Raw genomic sequence first — 21149 nt, forward strand, 5'->3', positions numbered from 1 at the left:
TCCTACAGAAATTTATCCAGCAATTCTTGAGGGGTTTCTTCAAGGATTTTTTCCACAGATTCGTACAAAAATTCCTCTAAAGATTTCTTCAGGAATTACTTCAGAGAATCATCCAAGAATTCCACCAGGAATTCTCCTAGGCATTCTTCCGAGAAATTTTCTAGTCATTCTTCCAGGGATTCCTCCTTGGATTCTTGCAGAGATTTCTCCAGGAATTCCCCCAGATATTCCTCCAGGAATTGCTTCAGGGACTTTTGGGATCGCTTCAGGAATTCTTTTTGGGATTCCTCCATGCAGGCATTCCTCCAGGAATTAATCAAGGAATTCCCTAATAAATTATGTCAGCAGTTCATCCGGGAATTTCTCCAGAAAATCCTGCAAGGATTCCTTCAGAAATTCTTCTAGGATTTTCTCTAGGAATACCTTTTGGATATTTCCAGAAATTCCCCCAGGAATTCTTCCAGATCTTCCTCCAGGAATTCCGCTAAAAATTCCTCCAGGAACTTCTTTACGGATTTTCCTAGGATTTCTCAAAGAATTTCTCCAATGATTCCCCAAGGATTCCTTCAAAAATTCCTTCGAGGATTTCTCTAGAAATTGTTCCAGAAATTTCTCAGGTGATTTTTTTCAGAAATTTCTCCCAGGGTTCCTGTAGAGATACCACCAGAAATTTATTCAGTAATTGTTGTAAGAATTCCTCTAAGATTTCATTCAAGAATTTCTCCAGGAACTCCTCCGGGAAACTCCCAAGAACTTCTTCAGGATTTCCTCCAAGAATTTCTCTAGAAATTTCTCTATGAATTGCTCCTGGACATCCTTCAGAAATTATGTCAGAAATTTCTCCAGGATTTTTTGGGGATTTTTTCAGAAACTCTTCCAGGAAATTCTCCAAAAAAATCTCTAGGGATTTTTTCAGGGATTCCTACAGACATTTCTCCAAGAGTTTCTCCTGAGATTCCCTCATGAATTGCTTCAGGTATTCCGTTAGGTGTTTCTTCACGATTTTTTTCAGGGATTTTCCCAGGGATTCCTCCAGGAAATGCTTCGAAGATTCCTCCTGGAAATCCTGTAGGGATTTCTTCAGAAAATATTTCAGGAAATTCTCCAGAAATACGTTCAGGATTTTTTTTAGGAGATTCGTCTAGAAATTCATACAGTAAATTTTTCTAAAATTTCGCTAGGTATTCCACCAGGAATTCCATCATGGATTCCTCCTGCAATTCCTACAGGAATACCTCTAGGAATTCCTCCAGGCATTCCTCCAGGATTTTCTAAATGATTTTTCCAGAAACTCCTTCAAGAATTACCCCAGGATTTTTTTCAGGAAATGCTTCAAATATTTCTCAAGGAATTTCTCCTGTACATCTTTCAGAAATTATGTCAGCAATTCCTCTAGAGATTCCTCCAGGTATTTCTCCAGGAATTTCTCCTGAGATTCCATCAGGAATAAGAAGTTCTTCCAAGCATTCTTCCAGGAAATCCTCCAGGAATATCTTCAGAAATTCTTCCAGGAAATTCTCTATGAATACCTTCAGGAAATTTCCTTCTAGGTATTTCTCCAGGAATTCCTCCAGAGATGCTTCCAGGGATTTCTCCACAGATTTATTCGAGGATTCCCCCAGGGATTCTTTCAGGAATTCCTTCGAGGATTTCTCAAGATGTTTTTTTCAGAAATAGAAAAATAATAGAACTAGTAATCTCCCAGAATTCCAATGGAGATTCCTCTAGAAATTCATCCAGGTATTCTTTCAAGATTTTCTCTAAAGATTCCCCAAGCAATTCCCACAGGAATTCATTCAGGCATTCCTCCAGTACTTTATCCAGGAATTTCTCAGGAACTTCTCCAGGAACTCCTCCAGGAAATACCCCAGGAATTTCTTCAGAACTTCCTCCAGGAATTGCTTTTGGACATCCTTCAGAAATTATATCAGCAAATCCTTCAGGAGTTTCTCCAGGAAATCCTCTAGGGATTTCTCCAGAGATTCGTCCAGGAAATTCTCCAGGAATACTTTCAGGAATTTGCAATGATTCCTCCAGATTTTCCTCCAGAGATTCCTCCACGATTTTCTACAGGGATTCCCCCACGAATATCTCCAGGGATATTCCCAGAGATTCCTCCAGAAATTCCTCCATGTTTCAAGAGAAATTTCTACAGAAATCCTTTACAGAAATCTGGGAAGAAATCATAGCAGGAGTAAATCTTGAAGAAATTCCAATTCGAAGGATTCCCAACAGGCATTTTTGAAGGAATTCCAAGAGGAATTGCTGGAGACATCTTTTGAGAAGCCATTTTGGAATCCCCCCAGGAATGCATGGTGTGATTCTACTAGAAATTTCTGCTGGAATTCATTCAGAAAATTGCTCCGATGATTCCTTTACAGATTTTTTCAATGACTCCTTTAGGATTGCCTCCTCAAATTCCTGATGGTCTTTCTTCAGGAATTCATACCAAGATATCTCCGAACATTCTTACAGGGATTTCTCAAGCATTTCCAGGAGGTATTTTTGCAGTTACAGTGGCGTTTCGGTTTTATCACTAGTCGTTTTAATCACTACTCGCCCAAATTCACGGTTTTCTATTCGATTATATCACGATTTTCATTTCGTTTTTATCACACTTGTTTTTAAACATTCCGAAAACAATATAAAATAAATACTGCATTGTCCAGTCCACCAAAACGGCTGAAAAATATAAGCTACGACTTATATATTTTGCAGCTGAACGATTTTGGATAAAAAATTTACATTTATTTCTCGTTTCGCTAAATTCACGGTTTCGTTTATATCACGGTAAAAAAATTTTTGACCGAAAACCACTGTATTGCTCTTAGTAAACCTTTAGGAATTCTGGTGGATTTCCACCATAGTTTCCAGGAGGATTCCAAGCACTCATTCCTGGGGAAAACACAGCAGCATTCCATGAGAAATTACAACATAAACCCTTAACGAAATTTGATGAGGACTTCCAGTAAGAATACAATGAGGAAATCTTGAAAGAAAGCCTAATTGAATTCTGGCGGACACCATGGAAAAAAATCACTAGACGAATTTCTGGAACAATATATAGAGAAGTTACGGCAGAATTTTTGAAGACTGCCAAATGATTCCCATCAAGAATAATTGAAGAGATTTCAGCAAGCATTTCAAAAGATATTCCTATAAAAAATCCTTGGATAATTCCAAGAGGAATTCATGGAGGAATCATTGGAAAAATCTATGGAGGAGCCACATGAGAAATTCCTGGAGGAAAACTAGCAGGCAATCGAGGGGAAATTCCAAAAGAAATTTGTGGAGGAACCCTTCAGAAATTGATTGTAGAAATCACAGAAGAACTGCTGCAAGAGTGTCGGTGGGCATTTCTTTCTTTCTTTCCTAGTGGAATTCGTGAAGGAACTCTTGAACAATTTTGTGGAGAAGATCTACTAAGATTTCTTGAGGAATTCTGGCTGGGATTTCTAAGAAAATTTCTGGAAAAATCCTTGTAGAACAAGAAATATTGAAGAAATTTTTGTAGGAATCTCAGCTTGTTGTTGCAAAGGGTAGTCCAGCAATGAATTCTGCATGAATCTTTGTTCCCCCCAAAATTTCTGCTGTGATTACTCCAGGTCATATTTTTGAGATGCAGGTTCTGTTAGACTAGGAGCGTTATTCTAGTAAGGAGATAAAAAAACAAAAACAGGTGTATCTCATGACAAAGAACAACTTTGTAGAAAACACGACAATTCCCAAAAATTACGAGAAACATTTATACAAAAAAACTACTTTAAGAGGTCATCCTCAAAAAATGACACATAATTTTTAAATTTAAGCAAATACTGTAACAGTTTGTTTGACAAACTTTTCAACAAATTTTACGAAAAAAATAAAGTCAAAATCCCCTAAAATATTTCTTTAACAAAATCTGCAGAAAGCTTTTAGGAAATCCTACCAGGAACTCTGGAATTCCACTGACAAATTATTCAGAGGTTCCTGCAGAAGTTTCTCAAGATCCACCAGAAATCACAGAACAAAAAAATCTCAAGGAGTTTTTTTTTTATTTTTTCAAATGAAGGATTTTAAAAATTTTTCAGGAATTTCTTCAATTAACCGATCTCCAGTTTTGTCTTAGACTGTCAGAAATTCCAAAAAATTGCACAGAATATGTTTTCAGCAACAGGAACAGGGATTTCCACAAAAATTCTTCCTATATATTTTTTTTCTGAAAATGTTGGATCGAGAGCTAATTGTTAAAAAAATACTATCCATACTGTTTGAACTCAAGGCAAAGCTGGATGCATTTCCTCATTTTTTGGTTTTAGATTTCAAATTAAACAATGGAGCAATATTTTCAAAATCGTTTCTTCTATACTTTTTTCGTGTTGGATTTTTTTTTTAAATTTTGTTTAAAAAAGGTTTCTGTAAAACGAAAAACATTTTCCACCACGAAACAAATCTTAGGTTCCATCGTTAGGAATGTATCAAAACCAATTTGATAATATTGCTCCATTATTTAATAGAATAATCAAAATCCAAAAAAGTGTGGAAATGCATCCAGTTTTGCCTTAATAAAGTATGGACTTAACTTGTTTGCTTAATTAGCAAAATCTACCAAAATTCATATCGAATCTTCTGCCCTGGATTCAGACCATTCCTCTTGAACATCTCCAGCTACCGGGTTGCACTTTTCTCCCATATCATCGTCGTCCGTGACCGTCGTCGACGTGATGGTGTCCGCCAGCCAGCCAGACAACCAGGAGTACCACTGCAGAGGATGCACTCGTATCAAGAGCATCACCTCGAAGCAAACAGCTGTTGGTCGGCGGCCAGGAAGCATTCTGCAGCAAGCAAGATCTTGGAGTCTCCATAGCCAATATTGCATACCTAATTTGAAACAGTCCATCGAATCCCAGTGAATCTACCCAGTCAGTGTACCTTTCCAGTTCCTTCAAAAGTCAACAGTGATCCCTCAACTAGTGATAATTATTGCATTCTACAAATAACTCATCCTAGATGTTCAGCGAGCAGATAGCAGTTGTAGATTTATGGGCGCCGATTGGAAATTCAGTGCTAAGTGGAGTCAATTAAAGTGTCGACAGTCAGTGGGCTTAGACCCGCAAATAGTGTGACAACCAAGTGCTTCGACAGCAGAGCAAGCAGTGGTGTTTCCCTTGCAAAACCACACATCACCGATTGATAATTGGATGGAAATAAGGTGAATTAATTAGCATTTGTTGCAAGCATGTTTCCCTCCCACAGGTCCACAAGATGAAACCGATCGGCAAAAGTTGCTTGCCTCTAGTCAAGTTCAATGGCATTTCATCGTCGTCGTCGCCTCGTGGATGAGAATAGTTTTATGTTTCGGGTTTCTTCTGCTATAAGTGGATACCTTCCTCGATATATGCAAGTATACAGCCTTTGCAAACATCTTTCTTTGCCAATGTCACAGAGCGCGCGCTGACTTCATCATCGCTCGAACGAAGGGCCGCCTTGAGTTATACGGATTATGTAAGCAAGGGCGCAATTCTTGTCGTCACCGTCGATTGGTTCTCGATGACGGCATGGTTGAACACATGTGCAGGCGGGTGGTGTATCCCCATATCGCACCCTAGCTCCGTATCGAACATGCAGTTTACCGAAGTACCTATGGCCGATTTTTCATGCTTTTGCTTTCAGTGGTAGCAGCCGTGTGGTCGTAGATCGTAGGATTGACTTTGCATAGCTCATTCACAATCAACCCAAACAGCTGGTCTGTATTTGTTGTGTAGCTTTTCGTTGAATTTCAACACGATTTGTATTTATACACACAAGTTTATTTGGGATGCGGCGCTGTTTTCTGCCAGTGAAAATCAAAGAGTTGTATGTATCTATAGAGATACGCAAATAAATGTGTTTACTCAGAGTTGTTTGCGATCACTAAATAAGACTGCAATGGATGAATGGAAGCTATAGCGTATAGGATTTCAAACAACATATAGTCGTACTCTAAGTTCTACTAAACAGTACTACTGAAGAAGTTGTATGCAAAACGGAATTCCTGGAATACTTTCATCAATTTTAATCAAGCATTAGGAAGTAGGGTCGTGTACCGTTCGGGAAAGTGTACCTATTTGGGGCACTTGCTGCTCTAACTAAGTCAATTTCAAACCAATTGATTTGAATTTTTGTATAGGATTATATACTGTGCGTATCTAATCGTGTGCCAAAACTTAAGTTATTAGGTATAAAATTGACTTAGTTATAGCGCCAAGTACACCTGCCCAAATGGTACAAGACCATATGTGTAGCGGTGTTCACGTGTCTCGCTGTAAGAGCCGTGCACTTTGAAATATCGTACACAGATAAAAATAATGAGCTTTACACGTCATGTAAACATAATTTTAGTCATGTAAACTTAGCGTTAAGATGGTTTACATGATATATCATGTAAATTTGTGTTATATGTCATGTAAACTCTCACAGTCATGCTGAATTACATGACATATAATGGAAGTTTACATGATATTTCATGAACTTTACATTGATATGTCATGTAAACTTCTGTGATATCCCACGCTCCAATTATGTGCATCATATGTCACAGAATTTTACACTCTTTTTACCCTTCTTACACCCATAAGAAGGGTACAAATACCGCTTGGAAAACCGACTTTCGATCCGAGGCCCGCAGGGCCGAGTTACATATACCAATCAACTCAGCTCGACGAATTGAGCAAATGTCTGTATGTGCGCGTGTGTGTGTGTGTGTGTGTGTGTGTGTGTGTGTGTGTGTGTGTGTGTGTGTGTGTGTGTGTGTGTGTGTGTGTGTGTGTGTGTGTGTGTGTGTGTGTGTGTGTGTGTGTGTGTGTGTGTGTGTGTGTGTGTGTGTGTGTGTGTGTGTGTGTTTGTGTGTGTACGTGTGTGTGTGTGTGTGTGTGTGTGTGTGTGTGTGTGTGTGTGTGTGTGTTACAAAAAAAATGTCACTCACGGTTCTCAGCCGTCTGTTGACCGATTTGAGTTCTCTTGGAAGCAAATGAAAGCTACTACATCCTAGTAGAACGCTATTGAATTTTATTTTGATTGGACGTTCGGTTACTGAGATATCTTTAATTAATTAATTATTACTTTATTATAGAGATTTTCAGCCCTAGGATGAGATATCTTTCAAAGAGTGCTAGGGAGTAGTACAACTTAATTATTTTAGATATTTTTGACAAAGTGTATCACCAGAATTTTCTCAGCTGTCTATCAACCGATTTGGGTTCTTGAGGCCCCAAACGAAAGCTACTACATCCTAGTAGAACGCTTTTGAATTTTATTTTGATTGGATAGGAATACTTAGGAGTAATGAAATTTACGCATTTGAGAGATTTTTGATCAAATGTATCATAATAAATTTCTCAGCCGTCTGTCAACAGATTTTTTATGATCATATTTGGTTTCACAAGTTATACATGAAAATGCAATTGATACAAATACAGAAAAACTACTATCTTTTTGCAACATTTGAGCTTAATAAACAGTAGCAAAAATATTATGGAATGTATGTAAGAAAAGCCATTTTAACCCATCTTACACCCATAAGAAGGGTATAGATGCCGCTCGAAAAACCGACTTTCGATCCGAGACCCGCAAGGCCGAGTCTCATATACCAATCAACTCAGCTCGACGAACTGAGCCAATGTCTGTGTGTGTGTGTGTGTGTGTGTGTGTGTGTGTATGTATGTGTGTGTGTATGTGTGTGTGCGTATGTTACAAAAAAAGTCACGCACGTTTCAGTGGAATGGGCTATGTTATATTGTTTTTAAATAGGTTTCGGTGTGTTTCATAATAAGTGTAATAAAAACGAAATGAAAATCGTGATAAAATTGAAATGAAAACCGTGAATTTTGGCGAGTAGTGATTAAAACGACTAGTGATAAAACCGAAACGCCACTGTACTTTAGAGTAATATAGGTTAGCTTTTTGAGAGATTTTTGACATTTAGCATGTGATGAATATCTCAGCCGTCTGTCAACAGATTTGAGTTCTCTTGGCAGCAAATGAAAGCTAGGGTAGGTAATCATGAATTGAACCAAAATTCGGTTTTCTGAAGCATCGGGAATTTTGACTGATTTTTTCACCCACATGGAAATAATTTACTACGGTGAAGTCTCAGGTATATGAATGATACAGGTATTAGCTTTTCGTAAAGTGGTAAAAAGTTTACATTTGCACCACATTTCATTGAAAAATTCAAGTATTTGTCAATAATGATTTTAATCTTAATTTGAACCATCGTAATCATAATTTGAACCAATTTTAATCTAGATTTGAACTACTGGCGGCAGCAGCTCGAGCAATTCCCACAACAGCCAAGTTCATGCTAAACAACTAAAAATCACATGGATCTGCTAATTCTCATAACTATGTTTCATTAGACAGTTGAATTTAAACTCAGAATGTTCGGAATTCTTCAGGAATTTGGAAACAAAATTTTGAATTTTTCATCTTCCAAGAGTAAACAAAGCAGACACTAGCGCAGTCTGCAGGCCAACACTAGAAGCTCGCCCCTCTCACTAGTTCAAATCTAGATTACAAATGGTTCAATTCAAGATAAGATTCTCCAAGTAATAATTACGTAAATTCGATAATTTTATGACAAATAATGTGGAATATTATTCGGTTAGTCGATTCTACGATGAATTTGCTTTCAATTAACGTATTCACTTATTGCGTGTGATACAATGCGTGAGCTGTATGAGTGCACCGAAAATGTGCTTCCTCTGGGGGGAAATGGGTGAAATCGCAGTGATTTTCAATCGCAGTTATTTTCAATGCAAAAAACGCTTCATTCAATGCTTTTAAAGTCAATTCTACCAGGTTATATTACGAGAATCCATTTACCAACCTTTTTGGGACAAGATTTGCCCAAAAAGTGTATCATTTTAATGAATTTCGAAATGGTTCAAATTAAGATTACAATTTGACTAGTTCAAAGCTTGATTTCTTACCCTACAACATCCTAGTAGAACGCTCTGAAATTTTATTTCGTTTGGACATTTGGTTACTGAGATATCCTTCGAAGAGTACTTAGGAGTTATACAACTAAACTTTTCGAGATTTTTAACAAAATGTATCATACTAAACATCTCAGCCGTGTGCCAATGGATTTGGGTTCTCTTGGCACCAAATGAAAGCTACAACATCCGTGTAGATTGCTCTGAAATTTTATTGGGATTGGACATTTGGTTACAGAGATATCTTTCGAAGTGTACTTAGAATTTATTCAACTAAACTTTTTGAGATTTTTGACCAAGTGTATCATAATAAATATCTCAGCCGTCTGTCAACCGATTTGGGTTCTCTTAGCACCAAATGAAAGCTACAGTATCCATGTAAAAGGCCCTGAAATTTTATTTCGATTGGACATTTGGTTACTGAGATATCTTTCGAAGAGTATTTCAATAATTTCCTTTTTTTATTATTTTATTCGTTTGTTATCTTGCATGAGCTTTTGACCAGTCTACTAGTGCTGACCTTACATAAAGTGTTTACTAGCAGGTTATTGTTTTCAATAAAATTACAAATAACAAATTACAAACAAACAGGAATTCTATGAATATGTTAAATGAAAGCTTTGAATTTATGTATTGTGGGGAAAATGCAAGAACTGGACAGCCAAAATAGCTAATTCCAAACTGATTAGCATAGTAGATATATTATTTTTGTCCTTTTTAAACCTTCGGAGCTAATTTATTCGACTGATTAAGAGATATTAGACAAAGTGTATCTCGCTGATTTTCTTATCCATTTGTTAATAGATTCAAGATCTTTCGGCAGTTAACAAAAGATACAATATTCCAGAATATGTAAGCTATTTTTTAAAAATTTCACACAAGATTCTAGAAGGTGTCTGGAATTTCTGGTAGTTTAGTCCATGGTCCATGATGCTATTTTGGACACCAATCCACTAGATGCCAAATCCACAATATTTTCTAGAACTTTTGGTCCATCACACAAAATAAATATGTTAAATACAAATACAACAATAGTTTTAATAAGTGTAAGAAGGGTTCTGTTCACCATAGGTAGATTAAATCGGGTTTTTTGATCTGTGTACGATTTGTCATGATACACGACATGGCGATCTAACGATTTACACGCAGACGAGCATCTACAGTTCAAATCTTTTGCGACAACAGGAAAAGTCTCCTGGAAGTCTCAGGAAAGAGTTCTTTCAATAACTCTTACAGGAATCCCTTCAAGAAATTCTTTTGTAATTCCTTCAATACATTTTTTGGGTATTCTTCCAAGGTTTCCATCAGGAATTTTTCTCTTGATACCTTCAAAAAAAATCTCAAGCGAAAACACCAATTTCACCCGGATTTCCTTCACGAAACTTCTCAGATTTTTTTCTAATGATTTCATTCTTCTTCTTCTTTATGGCTCGGCGTTCGCATTGGAACTTGGCCTGCCTCTTTTCAACTTAGTGTTCTTAGAGCACTTCGTTTCTTTGGGTGATCGACTGTACGTTGGATGATATCTTCGGGGGGTTTATTGGCATTTCATTCTAATTTGGTCAATCAAAAACAACTTTATGTTTTCTTAACCCGACGTTTCGGTCCTTATTGGACCTTTTTCAATGATTCGAAAATTGTGTTGTTTCATCGTTAAGGTGTTTGTTTGAGCGTCTGATCGTCATTTAGTGTTGGTTTTCGGTTTTAACTTTCCGGAAAACAAGTTTTTGAATAAAAATCGGAATCCGTTCCACTGTTCTACGCGATTAGAGAACTTCCACTGTTATTAATTGAAGGGCATTCTTTGCCTGTCATTGCATGAATTTGTGCATTGTGTGGCAAGTACAATGATACACTATGCCCAGGGAGTTGAGAAAATTTTCTCGACCGGAACGGGAATCGAACCCGCCGTCTCCGGATAAGCGATCCATAGCCTTAACTACTAGGCTAACTGGAGACCCGATTTCATAAAGCATTTGTTCTAAGAGAGGAACTCCAAGAACCCCTTCGTAGACATCTTTTATGATTCATCTAGGAATTACTTCAAGGACTTCTTAACAAATTCCTCCAAGATTTCCTTCGAAAGCTGCTCCAATGATTGCTTCGGGAACTCCCCCAAGCGTTTTTGAAGGAATTTCTACGGTTATATTCCCTAGAATTCCTTGAAAAGTTTCTTTAAGATTTCCACAAACGATTTAGGAATTTTTTGAAGATTTTTTTTTTGAAATTTCTTCACACGTTTATTATGCAATGCCTCAAACGATTTTTCTAAAAGTCCTTTCAAGGATTTCTTAAAAATTTGTTCAAAAATTTCTTCAGTTATACTAGCAGGGATTCCTTCAAAAATTCCTCCAATACTATAGGAAATCGTTCAAAGATTCCTTAGACCTTCTATTTAGGTCCTATTTTACAATGCGTTCAAAAATCTTTTAAGAAAATCCGCTAAAACTTTAATCTATTTTTAGAAGAATTTTCTTTCATGTATTTCCCAAAGTTTTCTTTCAGATAATACTACATATAGATGAACGCTTTCGTCCCCACAAATTTTCTCAAAGGGTCCTACAGAAATTCCCCCAAGGCCTCCTGTAGAAATTTCTTCAAAGAAATCTATATGAATTCCATTGAAGATTGTTTTTTGAATTGCACCTAAGAATTTGGGATCAATTCTTTTAGGTTTCCGGAATCATTTACGTAATTTCTCATAGTATTTCTAGCCTAATGCGTGAAAAAACCTAGATGCTTTTTGTAAGCAAACTTGTTTCGATCGCGATAAGAATAAACACACAAGACGGTATTTTTTAGTGGTAGGTAAAGTTGAGAAGGGAGGGCGGGTGGTTCACATGTTATGCTAGATTTCATAAAAATTCTTTTTCGGCAATCCTTCAGGAACGCCATCAAATATACCAAAATCACAACCCAATGAATCTTTCCGAATACATCTTAAAATTCATCCAGAGAATTCATCAAGGAATCCTTTAGAAATTCCTCCTAAAATGCCTGCATGCATTTTTACAAAGAACACCTTCGGGTATTCCTCCAAAATTCCTTTACAAAATCTCCGAAAGATCCGTTCAGGTATGATTCCGAGCATGATGTCGGAAATTCGTCAAAAATATTTTCCATGAGAAATTTCTGCGAGATTTCTTCTTCAAGAATTCTCTTACGAAATCTTTGAAGAATTTCGTTAAGGTCCATCTGAATGATTCCTTGGAGGACTTAACGAAGGAATCCGTAGAGGTATTTCTGAAGAAATGCTTGAAAAAAAAAATCGTAAATAAAATTCCTTAAAGAATTTCTGAAGGGTTTCTCGAGAAACTTTTGAAGCAATCCCTGAAAAAAAATCTGAAGTGAATCTGAAAAGATTTTTTGTAGAAGTCCTTGGATTTACTGTGTTTGGAGTCGGTTTCTTCGACTAGAAGAGACACTTTCTTGACAATAGTGTTCCTTATGTCGTTTTCGTTTTTGCGGCAGTGCTACACCGCTTCGTGCTACACTTTCCACTACAAAAACGAACATTTTTGGCGCAGTTGCATTGGTGTGCGTGAATAAAAACCAAAATATTTACAATTTTGCATACGCTGATTGGTGGACGCGGTGTATACCTGCTACACTCCCGATTTTCTGAGAGCTGCACTATCTTGAGCGGTGCAGAAAAAGTGCTACACCGGTGCAGCACGAAAATCAAAAACGAACGTTTTCGGTGCAAAAGTGCTGCACCGGTGTAGCACCACCGCAAAAACGAAAACGACATTAGACACAGCTTTAAAGCTGAAATTTATTTGTAAATAATAAAACTAAGCTAGATACAATTTAAAAAACTTACATTCTAGCACAGACAAACAGACATATTACTTGCAAGTAATTTGTTTCAAAAACATCGTTAGGCATCATACTAGCACCCTCTATAATGCACAATCCGAAGCATTCCACAATGGTTTATTTTCCCATTTTCACGCTCTTAATTATTAGCTCGTAGGATTGAGGAGATAGAGCAATGGTGTCTTCGGCAAAGTTGACGGGAATGATCAGCGCCATCTTTTGACAGTTAGAGTTTTCGGATCAATCCCCCTAAAAGTGAGATATATTTTTTTTAAATTGTTGAGATAGAGGGTTGACGTCTTCGGCAAAGTTGTAGCATTTTTTATTTCAAACAACTTTCCTAAAGACGTCAATGTTGTAAATTTTACTCTAATGGAGATAGAGGTATGTGTTTGAAAGTTAACCCAGATTAACTCCAAAAACACATTTTTAAGTAAACATACATTTATTGCATTTTTAGACCCATACAATGTTCTGCAAAGTTGTATCAATCAATAAAATACGTAACTTTGCCGAAGACATCAAAGCTGTAAGTATTAAATGAGACGAGTTATAGATGATTTTATGATTTTTTCATCCAGTTTTAGGGATATATATCTTTCTTAGGGGCAAAAAGGTGCAGCTGAGGATACCCTTATCAGAAAGTACATCTATAGAGCTTTCAAATAAGGGTTTGTTTGTCCGTCCACGATCGTCTATTGAGGAGATACACCAAAACCTCCATTTAGGTAATGGGTCGGGACTGCCTAAATAGAATTTTTACCTAAATGGATTCACTTCATTACCTAAATGGAGTACAAGGTTGCAAAGAAATTTAACTAGGGAGAGTAACTCGAATAGGAGATTTAAGGATGGTCATGCGGAGTTTCAGAGAACTTTCAAGGGAGTTTCTGTAGGTTAGGGGCTTCAGGGGCGTTTTCGGGGGTTTTGAAGGGTCTCAGGTGAGAATTGTCATGCAAATTACTAGCTGGGCGCGGAACACAAAAAAACCATGAAAAATTCCGCCAGACTGAAAAATTGTTGAATGTCGGGTCAATGTCGGGTAAATTTTTATCGTATGTTGGGCCACTGTTGGACCAACATCGAACAACTGTTGGGTCTATGTTGGGTTTGGAGGCCAAAATAAAAACAGGTGAATGATAGGTTAATGTCGGGTATGACGTCATCAATCATAAGTACTCCAACTGTTCTGAACACAACCAAATTCTATTTAGGTAACGTTACCTAAATGGAGGGACCTAAATAGATTTTACCTAAATGGATCCTACCTAAATAGAGGTTTGAGTGTATGGCCATAATAAAAAATTTCCTTACTACGATTTAACTGCATTGAAATCTACGTTGACAGAAAAATTCATGGCTACTATGATCAAATAATATATAGCCTTCTCTAAGCGAATTTGCGCAACAGTCCTAAACCAAATTTGTTCTAAAAAACGTTTTCCACTGCCTTTCTATAAGATTTTAACTATTTAGTACAAATCCCATTCATTGAATAAAATATTAGGATTTATCGGGGTTTAATACGCTCTCACAGAGCCAACAGAGTTCTTCTGTAAAGCAATTTGAAATTTTATATGAAGAAAGTCAACACAATTAACTTTTATTAAGATAAGACGGAAGTTGGTTTAATTTATATTTCATCATAGTAGCCATGAATATTTCTGTCAAAGTAGACTTGATTGCAATTAAATCGTAGTAAGGAGATTTTTTATTATGGTCATATCTCCTCAGTAGACGAACGTGGACGGACAAACTGACCCTTATTTGAAAGCTCTATAGATGTACTTTCTGATAAGGGTATCCTCAGCTGCACCTTTTTGCCCCTAAGAAAGATATTTATCCCTAAAAGTGGATAAAAAAATAAATTCATCTATAACTCGTCTCATTTGATTCTTACAGCTTTGATGTCTTCGGCAAAGTTACGTATTTTATTGATTCATACAACTGTGCATTCGTTTGCAGGTGTTGTATCCCTCGGTTCGATGTAATAATTTAGCAGGTGACGACTCCACCGTGGCGTTACCCATTCATGAAAGATGAATGAAAGTTCATGATTGAGTCATTTTATGTAAACATTGATTGGCGTCGCGTTCATTTCTCTCCAAAAGTGAGACGTTATGTAGAAACAGCAGCGCCACCATGACACATGCGAGCACAGTCCGAACTACACTGAATTTTCAAAATGACCGTTAAATCGTGCGACGATTGAGATTTGAGTGGTATGTCTGTTTGTCTGTGATTCTAGTACACAATTCTTGCGGGCTAAAGTAACAAACTCCCCAAAATTGCACATGGTGTCCCAAAATTGCACATGATCAAAAAGCTCAGGGGCTCACCCTGAAAATGATAGCTAAGGGTGTTAGAAACAAACTTTTGTATGACGGCAACTTTCATAAACGACGTTTGAAGGCTGCCACGGCGAGATTTTTGAAAAATGACCATTTTTCGTAATAAATTTCGTACAAATATTTTTTACCGTATAAAAATTGGCAATACTCACCATTTTTGTATTTTTTACAGCTTGATATAGATCCAAACTACTGACACATTCCAGCGTAACGGGACACCACGAGGAACTAACTTCCGTGAACAAATGACGTCTGAAATCGAATATAATGTTCATAACCATATGGTTTAACAGGTTTTACAACAAGCTTATTAGATGTACTTCCTGATGCAATACTTGTTCTATGGGGGTTTGGTTCCAATTTACTTTATATAACATGTTACATTTCGTAACGGGACACCATCGCAGAAATCTTCTTTTTAAAATTTTCAAACTGAAATACGTATATCAGCTCTGTTATGAGGTTATGAGGTTTTGAATAATAGAGTCTTCTAGACATTTCTTCTTTGGATTGATGTGATCAAGATTGCCGAAGTGAGTTTTACTGAGATATGTATAGTTTTGGGAATATTCTTGGTTTAGTTTTGGGAGCGCAGCGTTACGCTCGCGTGAAAACAGTGTTTTGCAAATGGTGTCCCGTTACGGCCAAAGGCATCTAGTTGTAAATCAAATGCTTTGCTAGATAGAATGTTGGTTTCTTCGGCAATGTTTTTCAGACAGATGGTAGCTGTCCGGTAGGACACAAATAGCCCTTCAACCCCGCTCTGGCCCTATGGTGGGCTCTGGGGAACCTGTTTCGAGGTTTATTTACCCTTCACGTACCCGACAACTCATTTTCAAAATGCTGGTATTTCGTCAATTTTGATCCGATTTTTTGAAGCCGTCCTCAATTGATCATAAATCAGTTTATTATATTCAAGTGGCCATGCAATATCCGTAACCATTCCGGCGATATTCCGGATTGTGCTGGGGTCAGGGTGGTTGCCAAAATTGCTAAAAGTGATTATTTCGTGTGTTGTTGTGTTTGAACCATCGATTTTCAGCGAAATTTTTGTTGCGAACAATGAAACACAACTGCTGTAACCAGATTTGAATAAGTTGGCCCATCCGGATCTCCGTGACAGGTTCCACGGGGCCCCATTGGGGACACTTCTGGTTTTCGACTCAAACATACCGTGCGACATATCAATCTTCATGATTTCGAATGACTGAGTCAGAATCGATAGACTGAAGTATGTATCAACTAATATGGCCACCCCGGAATATATAGCACACATTCCACGGGGGTGTCAGTGGGAACATTTCTGGTTTGCAACCAAAACATGCCGAGCGACGTATCAATCATCATGATTTCGAAAGAATGGGATAGAAAAAATTGACTTAAGTATGTATCAACTGATATGGCCGCTCCGTAACACCTGGAGCAGGTTCCGCGGGGACCTCTAAAATACAATAACACACACGAAATAATTACTTTTAGCGATTTGGCAAAACAGATCCCTTCCCTACCCTCTGACCTAAATACAATCCGGAATATCTCGGGAATGCTTTCGGATTCTACATTGCCACTTGCGCTCCGTCACGAAAGGGACAAACCTTTTTATACATCGTGGTGGTAATTCATAGAACATGCTGAAAAGGTTATAGCATTTAAAGAGTATTCTGTCACCGCAAAACTTAATAAAATATCACTTGTTATACTGATCCACCAGAATACCTGCCCTTGGTTTACGTAGTTTTCGAGATGAGATGTGGGCTTTGTTCCAGTAGGGGCGTTACACCAAGAAGGATAATGAAAATATATACAGTGTATATTATACACCCTATAATATCATTTCATCATTAGGCTGATACAAATTTTGTTTTGACTTTTTGTCTCCCCCCCCCCCCTTCAAAAATTTTTGGCTGGATTTTGCATTTCGAGGGGGCAGATAAAAAATATTTATCAAAATTTCGGGTCTTGCCTAAAATTCTTTAACAAATCCGATGAGTTTTTAATATTTTTCAAATTAAATGCTTTATTATTTTTATCCCCCCCCTCGACCGGTCAAAGAGTGGTGGGACAAAAAGTGAAATAAATATTTGCAACGGCCTTATTACAGATTTTTGGTTAAATATTTGATCAAATCAAACTTATTTATCCACTTATGAATGTCTTTAAAATTTCCGTAACGGGACACCATGTCTACGTACCCATTGTAACACCTAAGATAACGCGTCGATCAAGGTAACCTATATGTTGGAAGAAAGGTCTCCATGAGTACTAAGAGCACCCTGAAAATCATTTTTCTAAAGTTCGTAATAAATTCGTTATTACAACAAATGTGCTATTTTCGTAACGGGATACCATTAAGATTAAATTGCGGCTATTGCAAAAAGTGCTTAAAACATATCAAAACCCATTTTTATGAAAGTTTTCTTGGGGTGTATAAAATATACATTATTATGCTACATTAACAAAAAATAGATATAATGTTTTCGAACTTTAACATGCAAGCAGGCGTATGTAAAAATTATCAATGAAAAATTTTATTTTTCTTACATAAATGCTATTACTTTACCTATCTATTTAAATACGTTACCAGTCAAATTTTAAGTAAAACAAATGGTTTTCCTAAGATTGAATCTACCCTTTTTCATATGCTGGAAAGCTTTGGGCACACACTGGGGCAGAACGCAGCTATGGACAGACAAAACCTCTAGTGCTCTGGATATGCATCCTAGAGATTTGGTGTCTTTAGAGAAGTGTGTTGTAAGAGTTTTGACTAAAATCTGGTAACTCAATAATTGATCTAGATAAGTTGCAACTGATCTAGATCAGTTATAGCTTTTTATAGAAGCGTCGTAGAAGAAAACTTTCTTCTGCAAAGTTGTTCATTCTGATATTTTTGACATTTCTTCCGAAGACACTTATACTCCATAATGCACACGAAAGGCACAGTGGGCAGTTTTACTGAAAAAGTCGAAAAAAATCGATTTTGATCAATATTTTGAAGTGAAAAAATCAGAAATAAATCTCGAACGTTAGGTTAGCAAAAATATATAAGAAAAAGATTATTCCATAACAAAAACTTACATAATCACGGAAATTGGAGGTTTTTCTTATTTAAATAACAAAAAAGGTGATTTACAATTTATTTGATAACTCATGAAGCAGCAGGCGGAGGCAGCTAATTTTTTGGCCAAAACGTGTCAATACCACTAGCATCGATACAGTGGGGAAAAAAAGTGGGGTAAGTCGGGGCTTTTGCTATATACTAGTATGAAATCATCTCGAAAACAAATGAAAATTAGTAATAAAGGACAATTTTTTGAAAACCTAACATGATGTAAAACAATTTTTTAGGATGGATATCCAAAGCACTAGAGGTTTTGTCCGTCCATAACTGCGTTCTGCCCCAGTGTGGGGCACAACAATCACTTTGAAATTTCACACCCTTGGCGTAGAAGTGCGTGGAATGTGTATACTTGAGAAAAGCTATCATTTGCAGGGTGAGCTCCCATGCTTTTTGACCATGTCCAGTTTTGGGACACCCTAGTACGTATGTTTCGGCAATTTGGTGGTGGCATATTGGACCAAGAGTGTTAGAAGTGTTAGAAATATCAATTTTAATTTATTTGATACTAGCTGTCTCGGCAAACAAACGTCGTACTGCCTGCTTACTGGGTTTTTTTCTGCCACACAGCTCCCTAGAGAAATCCCCGCAACTTCATATGTATGGGAGCCCCCTTTCCAGAAGTCGGAGGAGTCTCACACTATGCTAAGAACCTTCCCTGGTTCCAAAAGTATCCAGATACAAAGTTTCACGCCGATCGGTTCAGTAGTTTCCGAATCCATGAGGGTCTGACAGACAGACAGAAATTCATTTATATATATAGAAGATGGCACATAGATTGCACGTCTTCCAAAACAAAATAAAGAAGCATTGACGATTATTTTTCACATCGAATTGCATTTTCAATATCTGCTTAAACTTCAAGCTAGCACTTTATTCAATCAATGGATACTGTATGTAATTTCGCCATTGTCATTCAGCTGACTAGACGGGCAGTTCCGTCGCCAAATTCAGCACGTTTATTGATAAGAGGCACCACGCTGCCACTCAAAATATGTACCTAGTAGCGAAGTCGTCCACATGCGCTCACAATAATGGCTCAATCAAATGCGCAAAATTGTTCCTATACACACCTGTCTACATAATGACACGTGATTTAATCCACAATCGATCGACCGCCTATCGGAACAAGCTATGGGGGCTGTAAATATTTAGGTACCTGATGGCCGAATTGTTATCTCGTCGCGTTATCAAAGCGTTGGACATGGGTGGTAGCCAAGCTTCACGTGAGTTTGTTTCAAACTTCTAGTACATATCGTCGAAAAAACGATTACCTATCATCAAATGTTATCAATTGATCGCTCGTATCGTTTCAAATTGATTTATAGTAACGGGGATTGTTTTTCATTCTCAAATATCACCAAGTGCTAATAACTTGATGACGGCACTTCTGTTTGGAGGTCGCATTCTCTCAATCGCACTAGCAGCGATGATAAAACTTGTTTGAACCACTTCGAACCCAACAAATTGCCATATATGCCTGAATCGGAACTAACATGTGAAATTCAATATGACTCACATCGCAGACATAGTGGCGCTGAATTTTATTATTCAAGGCTAAATTCGAGATGCCGAGAGTTATGGTTCAGAAAAAAATAGAAAAACAAACCATTTCACGTCACCCGAAAATGGCATATAGATTCCGGTTTAGGCTTGGACTGCTGCCAGAAAATACCTGTCCCGAAGAAACGGGTTAACAGCTTTGGGGTTTTCGTGATTCGCACATTTCCGTATTCCGTATTCGGGATGCCGTGCTGTGAATGTAAACAAGAAAACCGGTGGCGTCGCGTAGCATCGCATCGTCGCGGCATCTTAAAAGTACACAATAAACAGTATAGGCAGGCGCCCATACATACTAATGATGTTTGGATCCGGCGGTAGAAATACGAAAGAGAGTTTAAGCAACAGTTTGATGCCAATGGCCTACGGGGGTTTTAAGTTCTTGAGAAATGCTCGTGTCTTGTGACGTCATATAGCCATCTGTTTGTCTTGGCTTTATCAAGTCGGACTTTTTCATTCATGTCGTAGAGGAATAATAAACAACAAATTGTTTAGTTACAATAAACGATCAAAAACGATCAAATCTGACTATACATGTCAATGATTGCTCCTCCGTGATTGATCTAAGCTGGTAGCAATTGCACTGAGATCCAAATGAGTAAGGGCTGGGACACTCCACTTATTCTCAAAGTGCAATTTAAGCAGCTCATGCATTTTTGATCAATAACGGCGCCGGCCACGTCTCTATAGTCAGTTGGGAAGGGAAAGGAATGTTAGAGTATGCTGATTGTTGCTTCTAAAGACCGAGAGCATCTCTGCATCCCCACAACCAGCACGGACTGGGGTATTTGTTAGACGGAAAGGATGGGAGATCTGGGAGTCACCGTTGGGTCGGTGATGCGATCCATGGACAGGGGATATTTATAGTTTTCGTAAGGAGATAGATTGTGTGGTGATTACTATGAAGGACAAGCGGCACAGTTCGCTTTGATTGCATAACTTGTAGGCGTAATATACACTGTGCTGTGAAAGTTGGCAGGAAGGGAAATGATTTTTTGCAATTCGTTTCTAGCTCTAGCGATGGCTATGAGCATATGAATATACATGATTTGTATGTGTAGAGAAGAGAGAGATAGAGAGAAAGAGAAAGTGGATAAAAAGATTCAATGTAGGATGAAAGGATGAAGGACCCATGACCTTCTGCATGCGAATCAGAAGTGGTAGACGCTGGACCACCAAGCCCGTTACAACAAATTGTTTAGTTACAATAAAAGGACAGAACTCGCAAAGTTACAAAACTCGTCGGCCTTGTTATGAAGTTTTGAGAGATTTTTGATCAAATGTATCATATTAAATTCAGCCTGTCGACTGATTTGGGTTCTCTAAGCACCAAATGAAAGCTACAATATC

At 37.6% G+C, this 21149-nt stretch overlaps 1 protein-coding gene across 2 annotated transcripts in view; it reads left to right on the forward strand.

The window, feature by feature from the left end:
• Positions 1 to 21149, forward strand: part of LOC109416261 (facilitated trehalose transporter Tret1-2 homolog) — a 69605-nt gene that overhangs the window by 34225 nt on the left and 14231 nt on the right. Inside the window, exon 1 of one of the 2 annotated variants that reach the window (XM_019690286.3) lies at positions 4973 to 5191. The exons of the other annotated variant lie outside the window; for it this stretch is intronic. Coding sequence (XP_019545831.3) covers positions 5181 to 5191 — 11 coding nt within the window. The 5' untranslated portion in view covers positions 4973 to 5180. Of the gene's footprint in view, positions 1 to 4972; positions 5192 to 21149 lie in introns of those variants that run through there. 2 annotated transcript variants of the gene reach the window in all.

This window comes from Aedes albopictus, chromosome 2, assembly GCF_035046485.1.
Source record: "Aedes albopictus strain Foshan chromosome 2, AalbF5, whole genome shotgun sequence".
Lineage (NCBI taxonomy): Eukaryota > Metazoa > Arthropoda > Insecta > Diptera > Culicidae > Aedes > Aedes albopictus.